Genomic DNA, 21,076 nt, shown 5'->3' with positions numbered 1-21,076 from the left:
GGGGTGTGTATGCGTGAGGTTTTAGGGGTTGGCTGGGTGTCGGAGTGTTTACCACAGAGTAGAGGTTCTCCCTCGTGCCCCAGAAAAGCCCTGTTGATGTGAGGCTCTCAAGGAGATAGTAGTTCTTTCAGATCACTGGGGGATCAGTTGTGTGGCAGAGATGGCACTCTGGACAGATTCTCCCTTGGGAAAAACCATCACGAAAAATATAATGTAAAACTATCTTTTATTGAAAATACATCTACAAAGTCACGGTTTTCTACTCCCACTGGACAGCTTCCTGCTGAGCCAGTGAGAAGTGGAGGGGAGGGTACATCTTAGGGGACCTGATTTCCATAAGAAACAGTTAGTATAAAAAAGATGCACTGTTCATTTTTCTCCATAGGTTCGTAGGACGACAGCATTTACATGAAATCTTTGCCAAGTATCGCCAAACATAACTGCCACAAAACATTAATTGTTACTTCATACAGACTAGTGTTAACTCTTTATACACACGCTCGGCACTGAATCTATATGAAAACATGCCTAAAAACATCAGAGGATTTGTGTCTAGATTTTTCAATCGGTTAGCGAGTCCATCTTCGCGACTTTCAGTCAGCACTTCAAACAAAGCTTGCATTGCCCGACACTTCCAGTTGACCACAAGGATCCTGAGCATTCCTAGGGAACCAAACCTGCATCACCACCTGAAGCCTGGGAGATGTCCTGCCTCAAACGAACACCCCACTCTTCATCACCGTGATCTCCCTCCGTACGTCGTCTCGCTATTTCTTTCAGGAACAAAGTTCCAGCTGAAGGGCTCATGTACTTGACGAGTGGAATTCCAACCCAAAGATATCTCTCATTTCCCTTAGTTGGTGAACGTCATACCCAAGGCAAAAACATTTTCAGGTAAGCAGAGACACCCTCCCTGCTTCATTCATTCATTCAATCGTATTTATTGAGCGCTTACTGTGTGCAGAGCACTGTACTAAGCGCTTGGGAAGTACAAGTCAGCAACACATAGAGCTTCAGGCTCTTGGGTCCCCAGTTCCTCAAACACCCACCTCTACCTCCTTAATTAATCTCTTCCATTTTGACTCCTAAAAACAAATACGAGAGAAAAATATATAAACTTAATGTTCCGCCCTTCTGTGACTACTCTGGGGAATGACTTTGGACTGAACGGAAAAAGCAATGTCTATGAGACCCTCCCCGCTCCAATCTTCTGAATGTTCTTCCCGTTCACTTTGAAAGCCTCTGGCAATCGTCTTTAAAATCCTCTCTTTATAGGTTCTGAGCACGCCGTCCTGCCAATTAGAGTTCTCCTAATACTCAGGAAGACCATGAATATTCATTTAGTTTTCAGTTCTACGTTCTAAAGACTATCCTGATTAGTGAAGTAGTGGATAAACCCTTAAGACTTCAGTTCTCCCTTGAATGAGGGAAACTGGGAGCACTTTCCCCTACAGGAAGAGCTGTCCCAAACACAGGGCATTTGAAACCTCACTGCCCCTTCCGCCATGTGGATGTGGGCTCTCTGGCAATAAAATGGAAGGCCCACCCTCTCCTAAATGACCTTTCATACAAGAAGTTAGGGGACAGAACGCAGGACATAGATGCATCGCTGCTCACCCCTCTCAGCTCCCTTTGTCCGTGGGCACTTTGATATCGCCTGCTCGCAGCAAGATATGGAAATACCATATCCTAAGGGAGAAAAAAAAAAAGGTTCTCTGCACTTCTGTTCTCTGGATGGCCATTATATCAAGTTATTATCTTTTGAGTGCTAAATTGGACTGCATGCTGAAGGATATTAAGGATTTGTAACAGGAGTTTAAAAAAATAAAAACATTTTCAGCCTGTTATAAAGAGTGATTTCCAGTTTATAAAAGAAAAAAAAAAGGGATCACATTTACAGGATTTGAGTAACATGTACACTTGTATGTTCTTGTTGATCTGATCAACAAATCTTTTGCTCTCCTCTCATACCCAGCATGATCAGCAGGAAACTCTAGTTGGTTTTGATTTTTAAAGAGGGATGACAATCTTTTGTTCTGGCCATTGCTCCTTCTCCTTGTTTGTTGATGAACACTGTCGATGCTATCCGACTAGGAGGAGAAAGCAAGCTATCAAGGGACTTGTGGAAAGTGAGATGTTATAAATGGATGGAAAAAGCAGAATGGTTTTCAGACTTCTACTAATCTGGACACCCGGTTATTTTCCCCAGCCTACATCTTGGTTTCACTGTCGGTGGATTTGTCGGCCACATTTTCCTGGGAAATGAGCTGGTAGGGCTTCTTCATTTCATTCTCTTCGATCACGGAATTACCCATTTCCAGATCTTGGGTCTTCAGCTCGTGCCGTGACAGGTGTTCCACAATTCCTGCTCCGAGAGAGTCTCCCAGAACATTGGTGGTGGTACGAAGTCGGTCCCTGAGGTGGAAATGAAAGAGACTCACTCAGGTCCTGATCACATAAAACACCAGGTGACTTTTCCCAATTCATTTCCACCCCCTGGTTTTGCTAACCTGGCCATCATCCTTAACGTTTATGTTTATACACACCGAGGTACATGCTCCGTTTGTTTGTTCATTCACTCACTGACTTATCCATTTTTCCAAACTCTTGTCGTTACCAGTTGAATCTGTATTTTTCCTCTTGCATCCACTGTGGGTATATGATTTAGGTTTGTCTGTCACCCCTTTTAGATTGTGAGTCCCTTGAGAGCAGGGCCTGCACAACCTAGTGGATAGAACATGGGCCACGGAGTCAGAAAGACCTGGGTTCTAATCCCAGCTCTGCCACTTGGTTGCCTTGTGACCTTGGGCAAGTCACTTAACTTTCCTGTGCCTCTGTTATCTCATCTGTAAAGTGGGAATTAAAAATGAGCCCCAGGTGGGACAGGGACTGTGTCCAACCTGATTTGCTTGTATCTACCCCAGTGCTTAGAACCGTGCCTGACACATAGTAAGCACTTAATACCATCATCATCATTATTATTATTTTGCAACTGCATACTCTTTTTATGTATTTAAGTGCTTATTATGCGTCAAACACTGTTCTAAGCTCTGAGGTAGGTACAAGTTAATTAGGTTGGAAACAGTCCCTGTGCCGCATGGGGCTCACAGTTTAAGTAGCAGGGAGAACAGTTATCCCTGTTTTACAGTTGAGGAAACTGAGGCACAGCAAAGTTAAGTGACTTCCCCAAGGTCATACAGCAAGCAATTAGCAGAGTTGGGATTAGAACCCACATCCTTCTGACTCGCAGACCTAAGGTCTCTCCAATAGGTCACATCATTCTCCCAAGTGCCCAGTACAGGGCTCTGAACATAGTAGATTTTTCAGAAATATTACTGAAGGAATGAATTAATCTAATTCACATCTTAGGTAGGCATCTTTTAAGGCTATCTCTAAGACTGAATGTGGAGGAATTCAGTGCTGACATAAGAGAAAGGATTATTTCCACGCAGCTCAACAATACAATTTACTGACATATTCCAGCATTTGGAGGCCATGTGCCTTTTCATCCTTCCTTCCCCTTTTCCCCCTTTAACAGTCCGCTTTCTTTTCTCTTACCCTACTATCAGTCGCTTTTTCTTACTGTTAACGGAAGTGTTTTTGACTAAGGTGCCTTCGGCCAATTGAATGAAATGGAGTTTGTCTAGCTTGGCCAGACAATTACCCAATTTTGTTTGGTTCTGGGGCATTTTGAGAGGGCTGCCATAGGCTATCATCCCTAGTGCTCAAAATAGGGCCCCCAGCTCCCGTTCCCAAAATTACTCTCACCTTATACAAATACTTGCTTCTGTCCCCTTTAACCTCTCACGATTATCATCAGCTTCTTCTCCTTCCCCCCAGGATTTCCTCCCTCAAATTAGCCTTCTGTTTTCCACACTTTGATAAAACATCTCTACCCCACCACACCATCTAGTTATTTCTGCATTTACTTTTCACACTAAACTCCTCTACTTTTGCTGCCAATATTTGCTGTCTCTGTTTTCTCACTGCCTAGACTCCCTGCAATCCCCTACGATCTGGATTTTTCCCACTTCATTCTTCTAAAACCCTTCTCTAAGACCTCCAGGGATCTTCTTCTGACCAAATCCCACAGCTTCTTCTCTTTCACTTTTTAAAATGGTATTTGTCAAGAGCTTACTATGTACCAGGCACTGTAGATACAACATTATCCGGTTGGACACAGTCCACATCCCACATGGGGCTCACAGTCTTAATCCCCATTTTATAGAAGGAGTAAGTGCGGCACAGAGAAGTGAATTGACTTGCCCAAAGTGACCCAGCAGACAAGCAGCTGAGCCGGGATTAGAACCCAGGTCTTCTGACTCTCAGACCAGCTCTTTCCACTAGGCCACACTGCTTCTGACCCTGGAAAGAGCACAGGCCTAGGAGACAGAGGACCTGGGTTCTAATGCCGGCTCTGTCAATTACTTGGTTTGTGACCTTCGACAAGTCACTTTACTTCTCTGTGTCTCAGTTCTCCTGTTGTCCTTCCTACTTAGACTGTGAGCCTCCTTGCAGGACGGGAACTGTGTCCAACCTAATTAAATTGTACCTACCCCAGAGTTTAGTAACAGTGTTTGACACAAAGTAAACACTTAACAATTACCATTAAAAAAGAAACGCAAAAAAACCTCAAGGTTTCGAAGCTTGGACCTGGTTTTCTTGCTGTATAGTTTCCCACTTAGGAAGTCCATCTGTTATACAAATCAGTTACCAACTCTTTGAGGATGATTTCCAAACCTGCAACTCCAGTCCTGACTCCCACATTTTATCTAATCTGATATCTTCTCCTTTCTCCAGGACATGGAGGAGATGGTGAGGCCCGGGGTTGGGGGGGTGGGGGGAGCGCACCGGGGAAGGGCCACCCTATTTATTTTACTTGTACATATTTACTATTCTATTTACTTTATTTTGTTAATATATTTTGTTTTGTTGTCTGTCTCCCCCTTCTAGACTGTGAGCCTGTTGTTGGGTAGGGACCGTCTCTAGATGTTGCCAACTTGTACTTCCCAAGTGCTTAGTACAGTGCTCTGCACACAGTAAGTGCTCAATAAATACAATGGAATGAATGAATGACACATCCTCTTAGACGTCCTGCTCCAATCTAAAACTTGAACATGTTTTAAGAACGGGCAGTCAACCATTTCTGGAGCACCTACTGGGTACAGCTCAGAGCAGGGTACTAAGTGCTTGTGAGAGCACATTTAAAGCCAAAGACTGAGTTTTTACCCTCCAGAGATTACAATCTACAGTCAGAAAGATAGACATGATTTACAAGATAGAGAGCAGGAGAAAAACAAGGGTCTGTCTTAGAACTGAATATGCCAAAGTCCTGATTATGAGTGCAAATAACACACAGGTGTAAAGGTGGTTGTTGGATGCTGAGACTTCAGGTGTTGAAAATTAATCAGAGAAGGCTTCTTGGAAGAAATGGGTTTTCAGGAGGGCTTTGAAGGTGAGGAGGTATGATCTGGAGGTTTTGAAGGGGGGAAAGTATTCCAGGCAGAGGGGACCCATTAGCAAGCGTTGGGGGTGGGAGAACCGGGTGAGGATTGTATTGCCAGACCTGCATCTGACAGCATTTCAAGGAGGAGGGAAGAGTCGCAATGTCCAAGTTGGCCAAGAGGACAAGGAGGATTAAGACAGAGGAGGGATTTTTGAATTTAGCTTTGTGAAAGTCATTGGTGACCTTGGGTGGGGGTAGGTGAGGGAATTTCACTGTGGTGGATCAAAATGAGAGTCAGTGACGATGATGATGGTATTCGTTAAGCGCTTACTATGTGCCAAGTACTATTCTAAGCGCTGGGGTAGATACAAGGTAATTGGGTTGTTCCACATGGGGCTCACAGTCTTAAATCCCCATTTTACAGATGAAGGAACTGAGGCACAAAGAAGTTAAGTGGCTTTCCCAAGCTCACAAAGCTGACAAGAGGTGGAGCTGGGATTATAACCCATGACTTCTGAACCCCAAGTCTGGGCTCTTTCCACTAAGCCACGCTGCTTCCGTGGAGAGGAAATGTCTGCCATGCTCATAGCCTTGAGTAATCTATGCCTGCTTTCATTCACCCTCACCCCTCGCTTAGTTGTTTATCATGTTTGCCATTAATGGCTCAGCTGTGTTTCACATAACTGCTCCTTCCTCTCCTCGTCTGCTGATTCTGCCCAAATCGCCTCCCAGATGGATTCACGTAACAGCTTCCTTACTCGTCTCCCTGCCTCTGGTCTGTTCTGGCTCTGATCTATCCTGCAAGGAGCAGCAAGAACTACTTTCAGTATCAGATTTTTGGCTCTTAGACTTTCCATCAACAGACCCCTTATCTGAATTGCCCCCTTCTCCCAGCTCATGTTGGGGAAGCAGCACGGCCTAGTGGAAAGACCGCGGACCTGGGAATCCAAGAACAGTAATAATAATAATAATAATAATAATAACAATAATAATAATGGCATTTGTTAAGTGCTTACTATGTGCAAAGCACTGTTCTAAGCGCTGGGGGGGATACAAGGTGATTAGGTTGTCCCACGTGGGGCTCACAGTCCTAATCCCCATTTTACAGATGAGGTAACTGAAGCACAGAGAAGTTAAGTAGAATCCTGGTAGAATCCTGGTTCTGCCACATGTCTGCTTTGTGACCTTGGGCAAGTCACTTAACTTCTCTGTGCCTCAGTTCCCTCATCTGTAAAATGGGGATTAAGACTGTGAGTCCCCTGTGGGACCAGGTCTGTGTCCAATCTGATGATCTTGTATCTACCCCAGTGCTTAAAACTGTCTTTTAGACTGTGAGCCCACTGTTGGGTAGGGACTGTCTCTATATGTTGCCAACTTGTACTTCCCAAGTGCTTAGTACAGTGCTTTGCAAACAGTAAGTGCTCAATAAATACGATTGATTGATTGATTAAAACAGTGCTTGGCAGATAAGCGCTTAACAAATACTATAATTATTATTATTTTCTCTTTTCTGCCCATACCTCCCACCTACAACTCCCTCTCCTCCATGCCACTACACGATTCATTCAGTCATATTTATTAAGCGCTTACTGTGTGCAGAGCATTGTAGTAAGCGCTTGTCATTTCTGCAAGTCATTCCCACAGGTGGCCCAGCCAGAGGAGCCGGAGCAGCTGCTGTTTGTGTGATAGTGTCCAAGGCAGGTTGCTTTGGGGTTGCGGCTACCATGGTGGTTCCGAGGTCTGAACCCCTGCCTCTTCTCTGGAGGCTCCCCAGGCTACCTGGTTGGAGCCGGGGGGAGAGGGGCAGACAGCTTGTCCTCATGGAGCATAAAGGGTGGGAGGAGCGCTCCGGCCTGACTTCACAGTGGGAGGGAAACAGGGGTGGTGATGGGGTGGCTACCTGCTGACAGGGGCCAAAATGAAGAACCCAAATCACAGGTCCACTTCCAATCAATCAGTGGTATTTATTGAGTGCTTACTATGAGCAGTGCACTGTAATAACAATAATGATGGTATTTGTTACATGCTTACTATGTGCCAAGCAATGTTCTAAGCGCTGGGGGAGATACAAGGTTAACAGGTTGTCCCAGGTGGGGCTCACAGTCTTAATCCCCATTTTTACAGATGAGGGAACTGAGGCACAGAGAAGTTAAGTGACTTCATCATCATCATCATCATCAATCGTATTTATTGAGCGCTATGTGCAGAGCACTGTACTAAGCGCTTGGGAAGTACAAATTGGCAACATATAGAGACAGTCCCTACCCAACAGTGGGCTCACAGTCTAAAAGGGGGAGACAGAGAACAAAACCAAACATACTAACAAAATAAAATAAATAGAATAGATATGTACAAATAAAATAAATAGATAAATAAATAAATAACATGACTTGACCAGAGTCATGCAGCTGACAAGTGGCGGGGCCAGGATTAGAACCCACAACCTCTGACTCCCAAGCCCATGGTCCTTCCACTAAGCCACACTGTTTCTCTAATTAAGCACTTGGAAGAGTACACTATGACAGAATTAGCAGACACGTTTCTTCCCATAACGAGATTACAGTCTAGTGGGGGAGATGGACATTAATATGAATAAACAAGAAATTTATAATACATTATTAAAAGATATGTATGTAAGTGCTGTGGGGTTAGAGGTAATATCAAATGTCTAGAGGTCACAGATCCAGTCCCTTTCTGGCTCCCAAGGACAGGACAGGTGATCTAGGACTGCCAGTCTGCCACAAAACCTGTGGGCATGAAGCTAATGGCTTTATCCTCTTGATGCTAGTACTTATGTATATCTGTAATTTAGTTATGTATTCATCTACTGATTTATTTATAGTAATGTCTGTCTCCCCCTCTAGACTGTGAGCTCACTGTGGGCAGAAATGTCTGTCTGTTATTATATTGTACTCTCCCAAGTGCTTAGTACAATGCTTTGCACACAGTAAACCATCAATATGACTGAATGAATGAATGAACACAGTGCTCTCCAAAGAGAAGATTCCCAGCAAACACGGAGGAAGGGGTCGATGATGATGATCAAGGGTACTACTTAATCAGACCCCTCTGACAGACTGACAAGAGAAAGAGAAAGTATGCACATGAAGTTTGGAGCTTTGTAACTTTGGGACTTCATCGGGATATGGCTTTTAGTGGGATGATCTCACATTACCTGTTTGGAGAGAGAAAAGTGAGGGCCCCTGCTCACGAACCAAAAAGCTCCGTCCATACCAGCCTCAGAAGCTCTCTGAGCATACTCACAAGAACCAGTCGACCGCAATGATGAGCGTGATATCGTCCGTTGGCAAACCCACTGATGTCAACACAATGACCATGGTGACCAGCCCTGCCTGAGGAATTCCGGCCGCTCCGATGCTGGCGGCGGTGGCCGTGATGCTGTTTAGAGACAACGGATTGAGAAAATACATCATGGTTTGTGAAGTCTCACATTTGGCATGTGGTAAAACCCGAATTTATGACAAAAAGTCTCTGGGCTTTAACAGCACTGAGTTGGGGACTTGGTTAGAGTTTGGGGTATTTGAACTGATTTAGACAATGTAAGTTAAAACTAGATGCTTGCACCTTTGAGAGATCTATTGTGGGATTAATGGCATCAAGATGGCCTGGGTTTGTTCACCTGGCATGAGAGATGAATGGCTTTTAAAGCATCTCCAATTGATTGCTAGCAACTTGAGGGCAATGGCCATGTCTTCTGGTTTAATTCTGTGCAAATGAGTATCTGATCTCATCTATGAATCAATGCCTTATCATGGCAGGAGAGTTTGTGCACACCAACGAAGCATAGAGCTTTGTCATGGAGAGATATTCTCTCATCAGGGTTACCCATAAAGGAAAGCTCTAAGCCAAAGCATCAAAGTTGATTCACCTGTGCTGGGCAGCAGTTACAGGGGAAAGAGTCAAAGGCGGATGATCAAGCAATCAAAATGTTGATCAAAGACAACGGCAGAGACTTCAGTCTTTACTGCACAGAAGAAGGCAATGGTAAATCACTTTCCTATTTTTTACCAAGAAAACTCTATGGATACACATGATAGAATGACGTGGAAGGGGCAGACCAAAAGTTAGTTGAATGGAGACCATGACAACGATGGTGGAGGAGTTTTTGGCAGAGCTGCGGATTATGGTAGAGGATGGGACATTCTGGTGAAGGAGTATCCTTGGAGTAGCTATGAATTGGACACGACGGCATTCAAGTGAGAGAGAAGTATCTGATAGAGCGCTCTCCACGTGGAAGACTCCAAGAACAGTGCTCTGAACACAGTAGGTTCCCCCTAGGATAGTCCTCCACACACAATAAGAATGAAATTGGGAGTTTATCGTTTACACAGTATAGCATTGCTCAAAGCCTGACCACGATCTCGGTAATATATTATAATAATGATTTTCGGAAGGAAAGCTGTATCTTGAAGTTCCACAGAACATGTATTTCTCATGTTCTGTTAAAACACATCTCAGAGGACCTCCCTTTGTCCCTGTGAGGTAAGAGGGGAGTAAATAAAGTCCTCTAGCCCTTCAGGGAACATGTCTACCAACTCTATTGTGTTGTACTCTCCCAAGTGCTTAAAGCAGTGCTGTGCATACAGTAAGTGCTCAATAAATACCACTGATTGAGTGGGAAGTAACGTGGCCTAGTGGAAAGATCCTGGGCCTCGGAGTCAGAAATGTGGGTTTTACACTCTATCATGTACCTGCCATGTGACCTTGGGTGAGTCACTTAACTTCTCTATGCCTCAGTTCTCTCATCAGCAAAATGGAAATTCAACACCTGTTCATTCATTCAGTCATATTGAGCGCTTACTGTGTGCACAGCACTGTACTAAGCACTTGGCAAGTACAAGTTGGCAACATATAGAGACGGTCCCTACCCAACAACAGGCTCACAGTCTAGAAGGGGGAGACAGACAACAAAACAAAACATATTAACAAAATAAAATAAATAGAATAGTAAATCTGTACAAGTAAAATAGAGTAATAAAGTAATAAACCTGTACCTGTTCTCCCTCCTACTCTCTCTGTGAATCTCACAGCGGACCTGATTATCTCATATCTACCCCAGTGCGTAGTTTGGTTCTTGGCACATAGTAAGCTCTTAACAAATACCACAATAATTGACTGATTGATTGATTTGAGAAAGGAGCCCAAGACATGATTCCCCTTACCTGATGGTAAGAATCTGCCCAAAATTCAGGTCAAAGTTATTAACTTGAGCAATGAAGATGGCGGCCAGGGCCTCATACAAGGCAGTTCCATCCATGTTAATGGTTGCCCCCACTGGGAGCACAAATCTGGTGATCCGTTTGTCCACACCATTGTTCTCCTCCAGGCACTTAAAGGTGATGGGCAGTGTGGCAGAGCTGGAAAATAGTTCAAAATGGTGACAACCATCTAACAGCAATCAGTACGGTGCCTGCCTTATCATCATCATCATCATCAATCGTATTTATTGAGCGCTTACTATGTGCAGAGCACTGTACTAAGCGCTTGGGAAGTACAAATTGGCAACATATAGAGACAGTCCCTACCCAACAGTGGGCTCACAGTCTAAAAGGGGGAGACAGAGAACAAAACCAAACATACTAACAAACCTTATGTGACCACCTGAAGCTTGAGCAGCATGAGAAGCAGCATGGACAAGTCACTTTACTTCTCTGTGCCTCAGTTACCTCATCTACAAAATGGGGATTGGGACTGTGAGCTCCATGTGGGAAAGAGACTGTGTCCAACCTGATTTGCTTGTATCCACCCCAGCCCTTAGTACAGTGCCTGACACACAGTAAGCGCTTAACAAATACCACAATTATTATTACTGTTATCATCATTACATGCTGTCCTAGGACAATGGGGGTCAGTTCTCACGCTGAGATATTGCAGAGACATAAATGACCCGCCTCCTCACAAGTTACTCAACCCCAACCTAACATAAACATACCCATAGCAAGATTGAGGGGCAGACCTATAGTTTAAGAGCTGGGTGTGGGATGTGTACATTCTACTGCCTTGCCACGGCTTCCACCGGGGGCTCGGGGTGAACCACGGACAGGACTGTACCACGTGCGCCTTAATAATAATTATGATGGCATTTATTAAGCGATTACTATGTGCAAAGCACTTTTCTAAGCACTGGGGGGGTTTACAAAGTGATCAGGTTGTCCCACGGGGGGGGGGCTCACAGTCTTAATCCCCATTTTACAGATGAGGTAACTGAGGCGCGAAGAAGTTAAGTGACTTGCCCAAGGTCACACAGCTGACAATTGGCAGAGCCGGGATTTGAACCCATGACCTCTGACTCCAAAGCCCGTGCTCTTTCCATTAAGCCACGCTGCTTCTCCTAGTTGCCCCTTACTCTCCTTTTCCTCCCATCTACCTGCCTCCATCCCACCCACTGTGCCTTGGTCTTAGCCAACAGTATTATGCCTCTATGGTCGGATGGCAAAGTGGGCAGTACTGTTGCCTATGTACCAGGAGAAGGAACAGGTGGATGGATGAGGGTGTTGGAAGAAGCCTTCAATACCTGCAATTTACCCAACCAGAGCAAAACTGTGAGTTGGGAATGTAGACTTGCTCCATGGGTATAGATTGGGAGCACCTGACAAATATAATATCCATGCAGGGTAGGCCTTTACTGCCAGCACTACTGCATATTTCTCCTGCCCCAGTAGACATGACCCAGTCTAATTTACTATTCCACATAGACCTCGGTGGGCAGAGAATATGTCTAACAGTTCAGTATACTGTTTAGACTGTGAGCCCACTGTTGGGTAGGGACTGTCTCTATGTTGCCAACTTGTACTTCCCAAGCGCTTAGTACAGTGCTCTGCACACAGTAAGCACTCAATAAATACGATTGATTGATTGATTGATTACTCTCCCCAGCGCTTAGAGAAGCAGCACAGTCGCCTCGGAGTCGAGGACCTGCTCTAATCCCGGCTCTGCCACTTGCCTGCTGTGTGACCAAGTTTCCTTAGCTTCTTTGAGACTCAATTTCCTCATCTGTAAATTAGGGATTCAATGCCTTATTTTCCCTCCTACTTGGACTGTGAGCCCCATGTGGGACAGGGACTGTGCCTGACCTGATTACCTCAAAGCGCTTAACAAATACCATTATTATTATTACTATTATTGCTATTATTGTTATTATTACAGTGCTCTGCACACAGTAAGGGCTCAATACCATCGACTGACAGATTTTATCGAGTACTCTTTGCTAAAATCAGTTTGTTCGTACCTTGAAGATGTTCCCAAAGCAGTAATGAGTGCTTGCAGCAATCCGCCAATAAAAACCCACGGGTTTTTTCGAGTTACTAAGAAGTAGAGCAGTGGTAGAACAATAACAGCATGAATGAGCAAACCAATAATGACCGTAATGGTGTACATGGCAAGCTGTCCACCAATCACTCCCATATCTTCCATCTCAACAATTTTGCCAGCAATCAGGAAGAGAATACCCAGTGGCGCGTACCTACACAAAAGCAAACAAATGGTACAACTTGGAGTACGGTGTCGGTTGAAATTAATGATCTTTTTCAGGCAGTTATGAGAAGCAGCATAGTTTAAGGCAAAACCTTCCAAATTTTTAAACCAAGGACCTTTACTGGTATCTGACCAAGATGCCAGGTGACACTTTTCATTTTAATATCGCTCAGTGAACTTAATTTCTCTTGCCCCCTTTCCACAGTCAGGGGGGAATGGGCACGGGAAGCAATTGTATAGAGACTCTAGATTCTCTTCCCAGCTCTTAAAACAAAACTGTGGGGGCCCTACTTTCTGCGTCTTTCTGGCCTCACTTCCGTTCTCTCAAATATGGTGACATTTCTACCTGTCTTAGAGAATGCCTTTCAAGCTGCTGGAACCCTTAAATGTCCTGAATACATGTTGATGGTGAGACAACCTAAGGAAACCTTCTTAAGATTGAAGCTGGAAAAAAATAGTTTGTTAATAAAGCAGCTTAGGTTATAAGAACCTCGAGGGTAGTCTTTTTTTTTTTTAATCTTTCCTACATTCCCCCTCAGCTTGGAACTTCGCATAAGGTGATGATGGAGTCTCCTTCCAGGAGCCCTGAGAAGCTGTGTAAAGGAATGGATTACAGTGATAGTGGTTTTACACAGTACCACCTGTGCCCTCTTCTCCCAGAGGGTCGTGTTTCCAGTGAGTCACGGAGTGCAACGAGTGAAAAGGCGGGCAGAGGTGCAGCAAACTGTGACATGCATATGTTGGTTCTTTTACATGCAAGAACCATTTGTGTCCAGGTGACCGCAGCGTAGTACGGATGCTGTACCTCAGCTCCGGAACTCAGCAGGCTGTTGTCTTGCTAGCCGCCGCAGTCTTTGGCGTCTGTGTTAGCTAGCTATGGTTCAGGATTCCTGCGGAATGGCCTACGTGATTCTTCAATCCGAAACCTTCATTACTGATGGCATAGCTCCAGGAGGAACTCCCCTACCTGCATGTGGAACGGAGCTGATTGCGAAAAGTTTATGCCTCTTGAGCACTGTCATCCCAGTTGTTGTTGTTGTCTTGTGCTGTCGAGTCGTGTCCGACCCATAGCGATGTCATAGACACATCTCTCTCAGAACACCCCACTTCCATCTGCAATCATTCTGGTAGCGAATCCATAGAGTTTTCTTGGTAAAAATATGAAAGTGGTTTACCATTGCCTCCTTCCGTGCAGTAAATGAGTCTCTGCCCTCGACTCTCTCCCAGGCCGCTGCTGCCCAGCACGGGTGAGTTCCGCCCAACTTCACGAGCTGAATCAATCCTGTCTTGGGAGTTTTTGCCATTCTAAGGCACGCTTTCAGAACAGAGGTTTACTTTTGTTCCCAAATAATAATCACTGTGAGCAAAAGCTATCTGCATGTGGTAAATAGTCTATATGATGCTTAAACAAAAGCCTAGTCTGAAGACAAGGACCAGGTGACATAAATGGGGTTGTGGAGGGCTTGGGACTCTATTTGCTCAGGGAAAAATAATTGGGTAGTGATTGTGACTTTTCTCTCGGCATACACATGATTTCTTTCCTTTTATTTCTCAGCTATTATGGAAATTGAAATTCTTTAATATTGTCTTAAGCTTTATCCCTACTGAGGGAGGGTTTCTGATCTCCTAGCCAAGGGGGTGTCAGAGGATGTTGGTTCAAGGTATCCAATTTCGAGCTGATCCTCCGGAGGGAGATGTTTACTCAGGATTGGATGGCCTCTCCTTAGAAGTTTCTTAGTTCCCTTTGCTCAAAACACTGGGGCCAAATGTCTATCCATCAATACTCAATTCCTCATCAGTCACATTGTGCTTCCTTAACCAAATATACAGTAAACTGGCACTGGCCCATGAAACATTCAGTTTTTAAAAATAAGCATACTCATCCTCTCTTTTCTCCCACCCACCTCCCACTATAGTCAACTATGCACTTTGCTGCACACCCCTTGAGCACTCTGGTGTTCAACTCAGCCCCACAATACGTGCAACACTCAGTTACGTCCAGATGATGTTTTACATTCTAGGATTCCCCTATTCCTAATCTATTTTAATATCTGTCTCCCCCTGTAGACTGTAATGTAATAATAATAATAATAATGATGGCATTTATTAAGTGCTTACTATGTGCAAAGCACTGTTCTAAGTGCTGGGGAGGTTACAAGGTGATCAGGTTGTCCCACGGGGGGCTCACAGTCTTATTCCCCATTTTACAGATGAGGTAACTGAGGCACAGAGAAGTTAAGTGACTTGCCCAAAGTCACACAGCTGACAATTGGCGGAGCCAGGATTTGAACACGTGACCTCTGACTCTATAGCCCGTGCTCTTTCCACTGAGCCACGCTAGACTGTGACTACCAACTCTTTCAAACTGTAAAGTGCTTGGCACATAGTAGGTGCTCAATAAATATCATTGACTAATGATTGCCTCTCCCCCCACTCTCCCAACCCATGGGCTCCATGTTCACCTACCTATTCTTTCATCACTGCCCCTTTATCTTTCACCCATCTCTTAGTATATATAAATATAAATTTTCATAAATTGCTAGGGCTCTACAGGTTCTTGTTGACCCAAATACCATAGTTAGTGAGCTTCCTCCTGCTGTTCTGGGAAAAGCGCAATGAATGGATACATGTAAAAGGATATGTTTAAATTGGGCTGACCTCTACAGTATAGCTTTAGATGTGTTTTACATTTGCAATTAATTCAATCTATCTAGATATGCTACCAGAGCTTGAAGAAAAAAATAAGTCTAAACACCAGGATCAGCTTGGAAGAAAGTCTACAGAATTTTTAAAAGAAAAGAATACCACCTAACTTTCACACAGTATTATGGTTCCCAGTACTGGCCTAGTAGATCGCATTAGTACTTATTTTAAAATAGTCAATGTCTCAGTGCAGAAGTGGCCGGCTAATGTACAGCTGGCACAGTGAAGAACAAAAGACAGGTTCATTCACTGTGGTTGAATGGGGTCCATTCACTGGGCACATGAAAGGAACTTGGAATAGGAAGATAAATGGGGACCACTGCCTCTCTCAGGATTTCAATGGGCCTCATTTGAGGACCCCTGAGACGCCACTGCTGTAGAGTCAGCGCTCTGACTGCTCTTTGTACCTTTAAAGTTCATGTTCAGCTTGTTCAAGCTTTTGAAAAATGGATTTTCCTAGGCTCGTATGGGCCTCTGTGGTGGGGAAGACAAAAGGGCCTTTTTATTACATTGGTTGCTCAGCGTTTTCTCTGGGAGACAAACTCCTTCCTGCCACTGGTGCCTTCAAGCAAGGAAGGGTAGCAGTTGGAGTAGGTACCCCAAGTTTCCCTAACCCCTGGAAAATGGACAATCTTAAAGTTAGCATTCAGATAGGATCTGGGCCATGTCCTTGGGGGTTCCCTGTTACTAAATATAGTACAGAAAGTGGCTTTGTGTGAAAATTGTCACTCTCTAAATCATATCTTGGGAGGTGGATCCTCATTAGGACCTCAGGGCCAGAAACCAGGCAGCGAACTGGAGCTCGGATGTATAAATTTAGCAGGTACTTCGAGAGAGAAATTGTATTCCTTAAAGCAGTCTTGAAAGAATACAAAGATCCCTGGACAGGGAAAGATGGGAGGAGGGGTGCACATTTGTTTACTTTGAGCTTCCCAAGGGGCTTAGCATTGGGGATGGTGCTTAAGTGCTTAGTACAGAGCTGTGAACACGATAAGTGCTCAATATATACCACTGACTGATTGCATGGCTTGTCCTGCATGGCTTAAGGGAAATGGAGGATTGAGCAATTATCTGGTGATCTGTTATGTGTAGACGGTCAAAACAAATAATTCAGTCCAAAAAAAGCTGTATTGAGACACAAGATATCCATCTGGGTTCTATATGAAATCAATCAAACAGAAAATTGCTTGATTCTTCCCTACACTCTAGCTAGTAGGCTCAGCCCATAGGTGCTCAAGAAATGTAAACAGTCCACAGGAGAGCAAACCCATAGGCCATTAAAAGACAAAAGGAGGGAGGAAGAGTCTCTTCACCTGTTCAGGTTAGGAAAAGATAAATGGAAGATGAGTGTCTTCATCTGTCAGTCACATGCTGACAGAGACCATGGTGCCATGTCATTCACAGGCAACCGTTCCATGGAGGTAAAGGGGTAATTGCCTACATGGACTTGGCATTGTGGAGCGATTCCATTAGCTTCATCCCACAGTTTGTTGGGTAGCTGTTGTTAGTCATCCTTGCTCCTTGGGGCCTGGAAAGGAGCTAGACATGAAGCCGAGATGGCGGCTCCACTGTTTCCCGCTTGCTGGCAGAGCATGGCCACTGGCCCAGCTGAGATACCTGTGGAGTGCCCATCATTTTTCCTGGGCTGTGGGCTGGAAGCTGCTCTCAGCCCTGCCCTGGCACTTCTGGTTGATCATTCTCTTTTCTGCCTGTTTGTTGTCACTATTAGTAAGCAGTGTTGACCCTAAGGATGGACTAGCTGAACCACAGCTGCCCCAGGCAGGGAAGAGACAAGCTGCCCAAGGGAGTTGGGGCAGGGAGCAAAATTAGTACTCCTGGCCTCCAAAAGTGGTGAGGATATGTTAAATGGTGCCACAGGAGGAGGGGACGAGAGGTGACAACGTGACAGGCTGGAAAGGTTAATCCATTGAGTACCATGCCTACCACGTACCGCTAGAGCACTGAACTAGGCTTCTGAGGGTGATAATGATGAAGGCGTCTCTCTTTAATAACTGTAGAAGACTGCAGGTCTGAGAACCTGTATGAAGAAATTGTTTCCACTGAAGAGACAGTCTCAAGTACTTTCTTACCTTCATCTCCTCACCCATCCCTTTTCCTTCCCTTCACTACTTCTACTTCCTCCTCCTCCTTTTCTCTCCTCCACTTTTTTTTTTTTTTGGTATTTGTTAAGCACTTACTATGTGCCAGGCGCTGTACTAAGCTCTGCAGTATATTCAGCAGTGGTGGAAAATGGGGATTAAGACTGTGAGCCCTAAGTGGGACAACCTGATTTCCTTGTATCTACCCAGAGCTTAGAACAGTGCTCGGCACATAGTAAGCACTTAACAAATACCAAAATTATTATTATTATACAAGATAGTCAGGTTGGACACAGTCCCTGTCCCTGATGGGGTTCCTAGTCTTAATTCCCATTTTACAGATGAGGGAACTGAGGCACAGTGAAGTGAAGTGACCTGTCCAAGGTCACACAGCAGGCAACTGGTGGAGCTGGGTGGAGCTTTAACTCACGGGCCTGTGTTCTTTCCACTAGGCTGTGTTGCTTTGGCTGCTTGCTCTGTTGGGGGAAACTGAAAATGAACCAGAATGCGTATGGATTTGATCAATCAATCGATTGTATTTATTGAGCACTTACTATGTGCAGAGCATGTGCTAAGTGCTTGGGCACATTCCCTGCCCAAATTCCAGGGCCCTCCAAACTGGAAATGACTCAGGGCTCATTCAGACCCCGGTAATACTACCCTGCCTTGTACCAGGACTGGCTCAACCTTTGCAAGTGACCGTTCAAAGAATTTGTTTGCCCAAGGACTTCCATTATAATGAGTAGAGCAACAACTTGGAAAGAAACACAATTCTTACTACATGCTTATGATGAAGGATCAAAGCTTTAGAAAAGAACATATCTATGTGACAGGAAATTATTTGGAGGGAAATCAAGACACTTACCACATGATGACAGCTACTAATCGCATAATAGCCTCGTTCAGGCAGTCAAAGAAATCTTTTAATGCCTGTCCTTGTTCCTTCATATTCCCAATCACTAATCCAAAGCTCATGGAGAAGACCACCAGACCCAATGCGTTGACTCCGTTGACGGCTCCTGGGATGGGGACCAACTCTTCTCTTATCCGGGTGAGGGTCTCCATGGCTTCGGACACATTGTTGATTACGGACTCCACCAAAGACTCATTGGGTGGGATAGAAGTTTTAAAGCTCTTCATTTCGTAGTTTGTTTTAAACTATAAAAAGGACAACAAAGAGAAGGTGTAAGCAGAGCAGCATACCATTAAAATCTCCCTCTTCAATTGACTTCGCCATGCCCCATGAACAGATCCACAGGGTACAACAGAATGTACACTTTTATAATCTCTTAGTTTGTGTTAAACTAGGAATTGACAATAAAGAGAAGATATAAATACTGCAAAATACCAATTACACCACTCATCGAATTAATACTCCTGACCATGGAAGTCAAGGCCCTGGAACATCTCTTCTCCTTACCAAATTGTTCTCCATCACTCACTACATCTCCAGCTTGTGCTCATGGCTCTAGAGTAATAAATCTGCATGTGTAACTTCCCCTGCCTGTGATTCCCCTCCCCTGAACCTTGCCAAACCAGGCTTCTATCTGCCTTCAATATTTTTGCAAAAAATCCACCTCTTCCAGGAAACTTATTAGAATTTGACTCCCTTCCCTCTAGCAGTTCCTTGGCACTTAAGTTTCTCTTGTTAAAAAATGTGCGGATCACGTTTCTGCGGTTTGTGCTATTACATATCTTTTTTATGTTTGCATCTGATGCTAACATTGCATTTCTTTGGGTATCTGTGTGTTTGTTTTCTCCTTCTTGATTTGAAACTTGAAGGCAGGAATTGTGTCCTAGTCTTTCTTTGTAATTCCTAGCACGGGTAGGTGGTAGTCAAAATTGAAGGGTTAACCAATTCTTTTGAAAATAGCCCTGCTTTCTCTCCCTATTATGGCTGGAGACATTTAGTTGGCCCGCTAAAGTTTCTCCAGCTCCAATTGTTACTGTTGACAGATGGTTGCCCTGGACATGAGGTGGTAAAGGCCCCAAAATGCCTCTCTTTCCCCTCCCACTCCCTTCCTCCCTCAATCATTTTTCTTCTCTCGCCCCTCAGAAGGCTTAAAAGGGAACATTCCGATATCTGCAATCAATAGGTGTGTGGACACGGGCAGTTCTGGCCTGCAGATGACGATGACAATAGTAATAATATTTGTTAAGCACTTACTATGTGCCAAGCACTGTACTAAACTGAGATAGATACAAGATAGTGGATCGGACCCAGTCCCTGACCCAGATGGAGTTCACAGTCTGAGAAGCGGGGAGAGCAGGCATTAGGTGACTTTCTCATTTTGTTTTACTCTACTTTACCACTAAACTGTTAGCTCGACTGGAAGGTCCTGCATCATGGGTCATGGGCATGTTACTCCTCTCCTCAAAAATCTCCAATGGCTACCAGTCAACCTATGCATCAGGCAAAAACTCCTCACTCGGCTTCAGGGCTGTCCATCACCTCGCCCCCTCCTACCTCACCTCCCTTCTCTCCTTCTCCAGCCCAGCCCACACCCTCCGCTCCTCTGCCACTGCTAACCTCCTCACTGTGCCTTGTTCTCGCCTGTCCCACCATCGACCCCCGGCCCATGTCCTCCCCATGGCTTGGAATACCCTCCCTCCGCACATCTGCCAAGCTAGCTCTCTTCCTCCCTTCAAAGCTCTCCTGAGAGCTCACCTCCTCCAGGAGGCCTTCCCAGACTGAGCCCCCTTTTTCCTCTCCCCCTCCCCCCCGCCCTACCTCCTTCCCCTCCCCACAGCACCTGTATATATGTTTGTACAGATTTATTACTCTGTTTATGTTATTTGTACATATTTACTATTCTATTTATTTTGTCAATGATGTGCATCTAGCTTTACCTCTCTTTATTCTGATGACTTGACACCTGACCACATGTTTTGTTTTGTTATCTGTCTCCCCCTTCTAGACTGTGAGCCCGTGGTTGGGTAGGGACCGTCTCGATATGTTGCCAACTTGTACTTCTCAAGCGCTTAGTACAGTGCTCTGCACACAGTAAACGCTCAATAAGTATGACTGACTGAATGAATGAATGAATGAATGAAAGGTCCATGAGAGACATGAAAACAGCCCCAGGCCTTTGCTCAATCCACTAGGCCAGCTGTTTATAATAATAATGATAATAATAATGATGATATTTGTTAGGCACTTACTACGTGTCAAGCACTGTTCTAAGCGCTGGGGTAGATACAAGGTAATCGGATTTGACAGAGTCCCTGTCCTCCATGGGGCTCACAGTCTCAATCCCCATTTTACAGATGAGGGAACTGAGGCCCAGTGAAGTGAAGTTACTTGCCCAAGGTCACACAGCGGACGAGTGGTGGA

At 44.7% G+C, this 21,076-nt stretch overlaps 1 protein-coding gene across 1 annotated transcript in view; it reads right to left on the bottom strand.

Moving 5' to 3' along the window:
• Positions 1–207: 207 nt before the first annotated feature.
• SLC1A3 (solute carrier family 1 member 3) overlaps positions 208–21,076 on the bottom strand; it is a 162,138-nt gene continuing 141,269 nt past the window's right edge. Inside the window, exons 6-10 of the mRNA XM_038743853.1 lie at positions 18,608–18,900; positions 12,696–12,929; positions 10,630–10,824; positions 8,711–8,845; positions 208–2,415 (exon numbers count right to left, since the gene is read on the bottom strand). Coding sequence (XP_038599781.1) covers positions 2,211–2,415; positions 8,711–8,845; positions 10,630–10,824; positions 12,696–12,929; positions 18,608–18,900 — 1,062 coding nt within the window. The 3' untranslated portion in view covers positions 208–2,210. The remainder of the gene's footprint in view (positions 2,416–8,710; positions 8,846–10,629; positions 10,825–12,695; positions 12,930–18,607; positions 18,901–21,076) is intronic.

The sequence above is a fragment of the Tachyglossus aculeatus genome, chromosome 3, assembly GCF_015852505.1.
Source record: "Tachyglossus aculeatus isolate mTacAcu1 chromosome 3, mTacAcu1.pri, whole genome shotgun sequence".
NCBI classification, from domain to species: domain Eukaryota; kingdom Metazoa; phylum Chordata; class Mammalia; order Monotremata; family Tachyglossidae; genus Tachyglossus; species Tachyglossus aculeatus.
The sequence above is the reverse complement of the archived record's forward strand: the minus strand, read 5'-3'. Positions and strand labels throughout refer to the sequence as shown.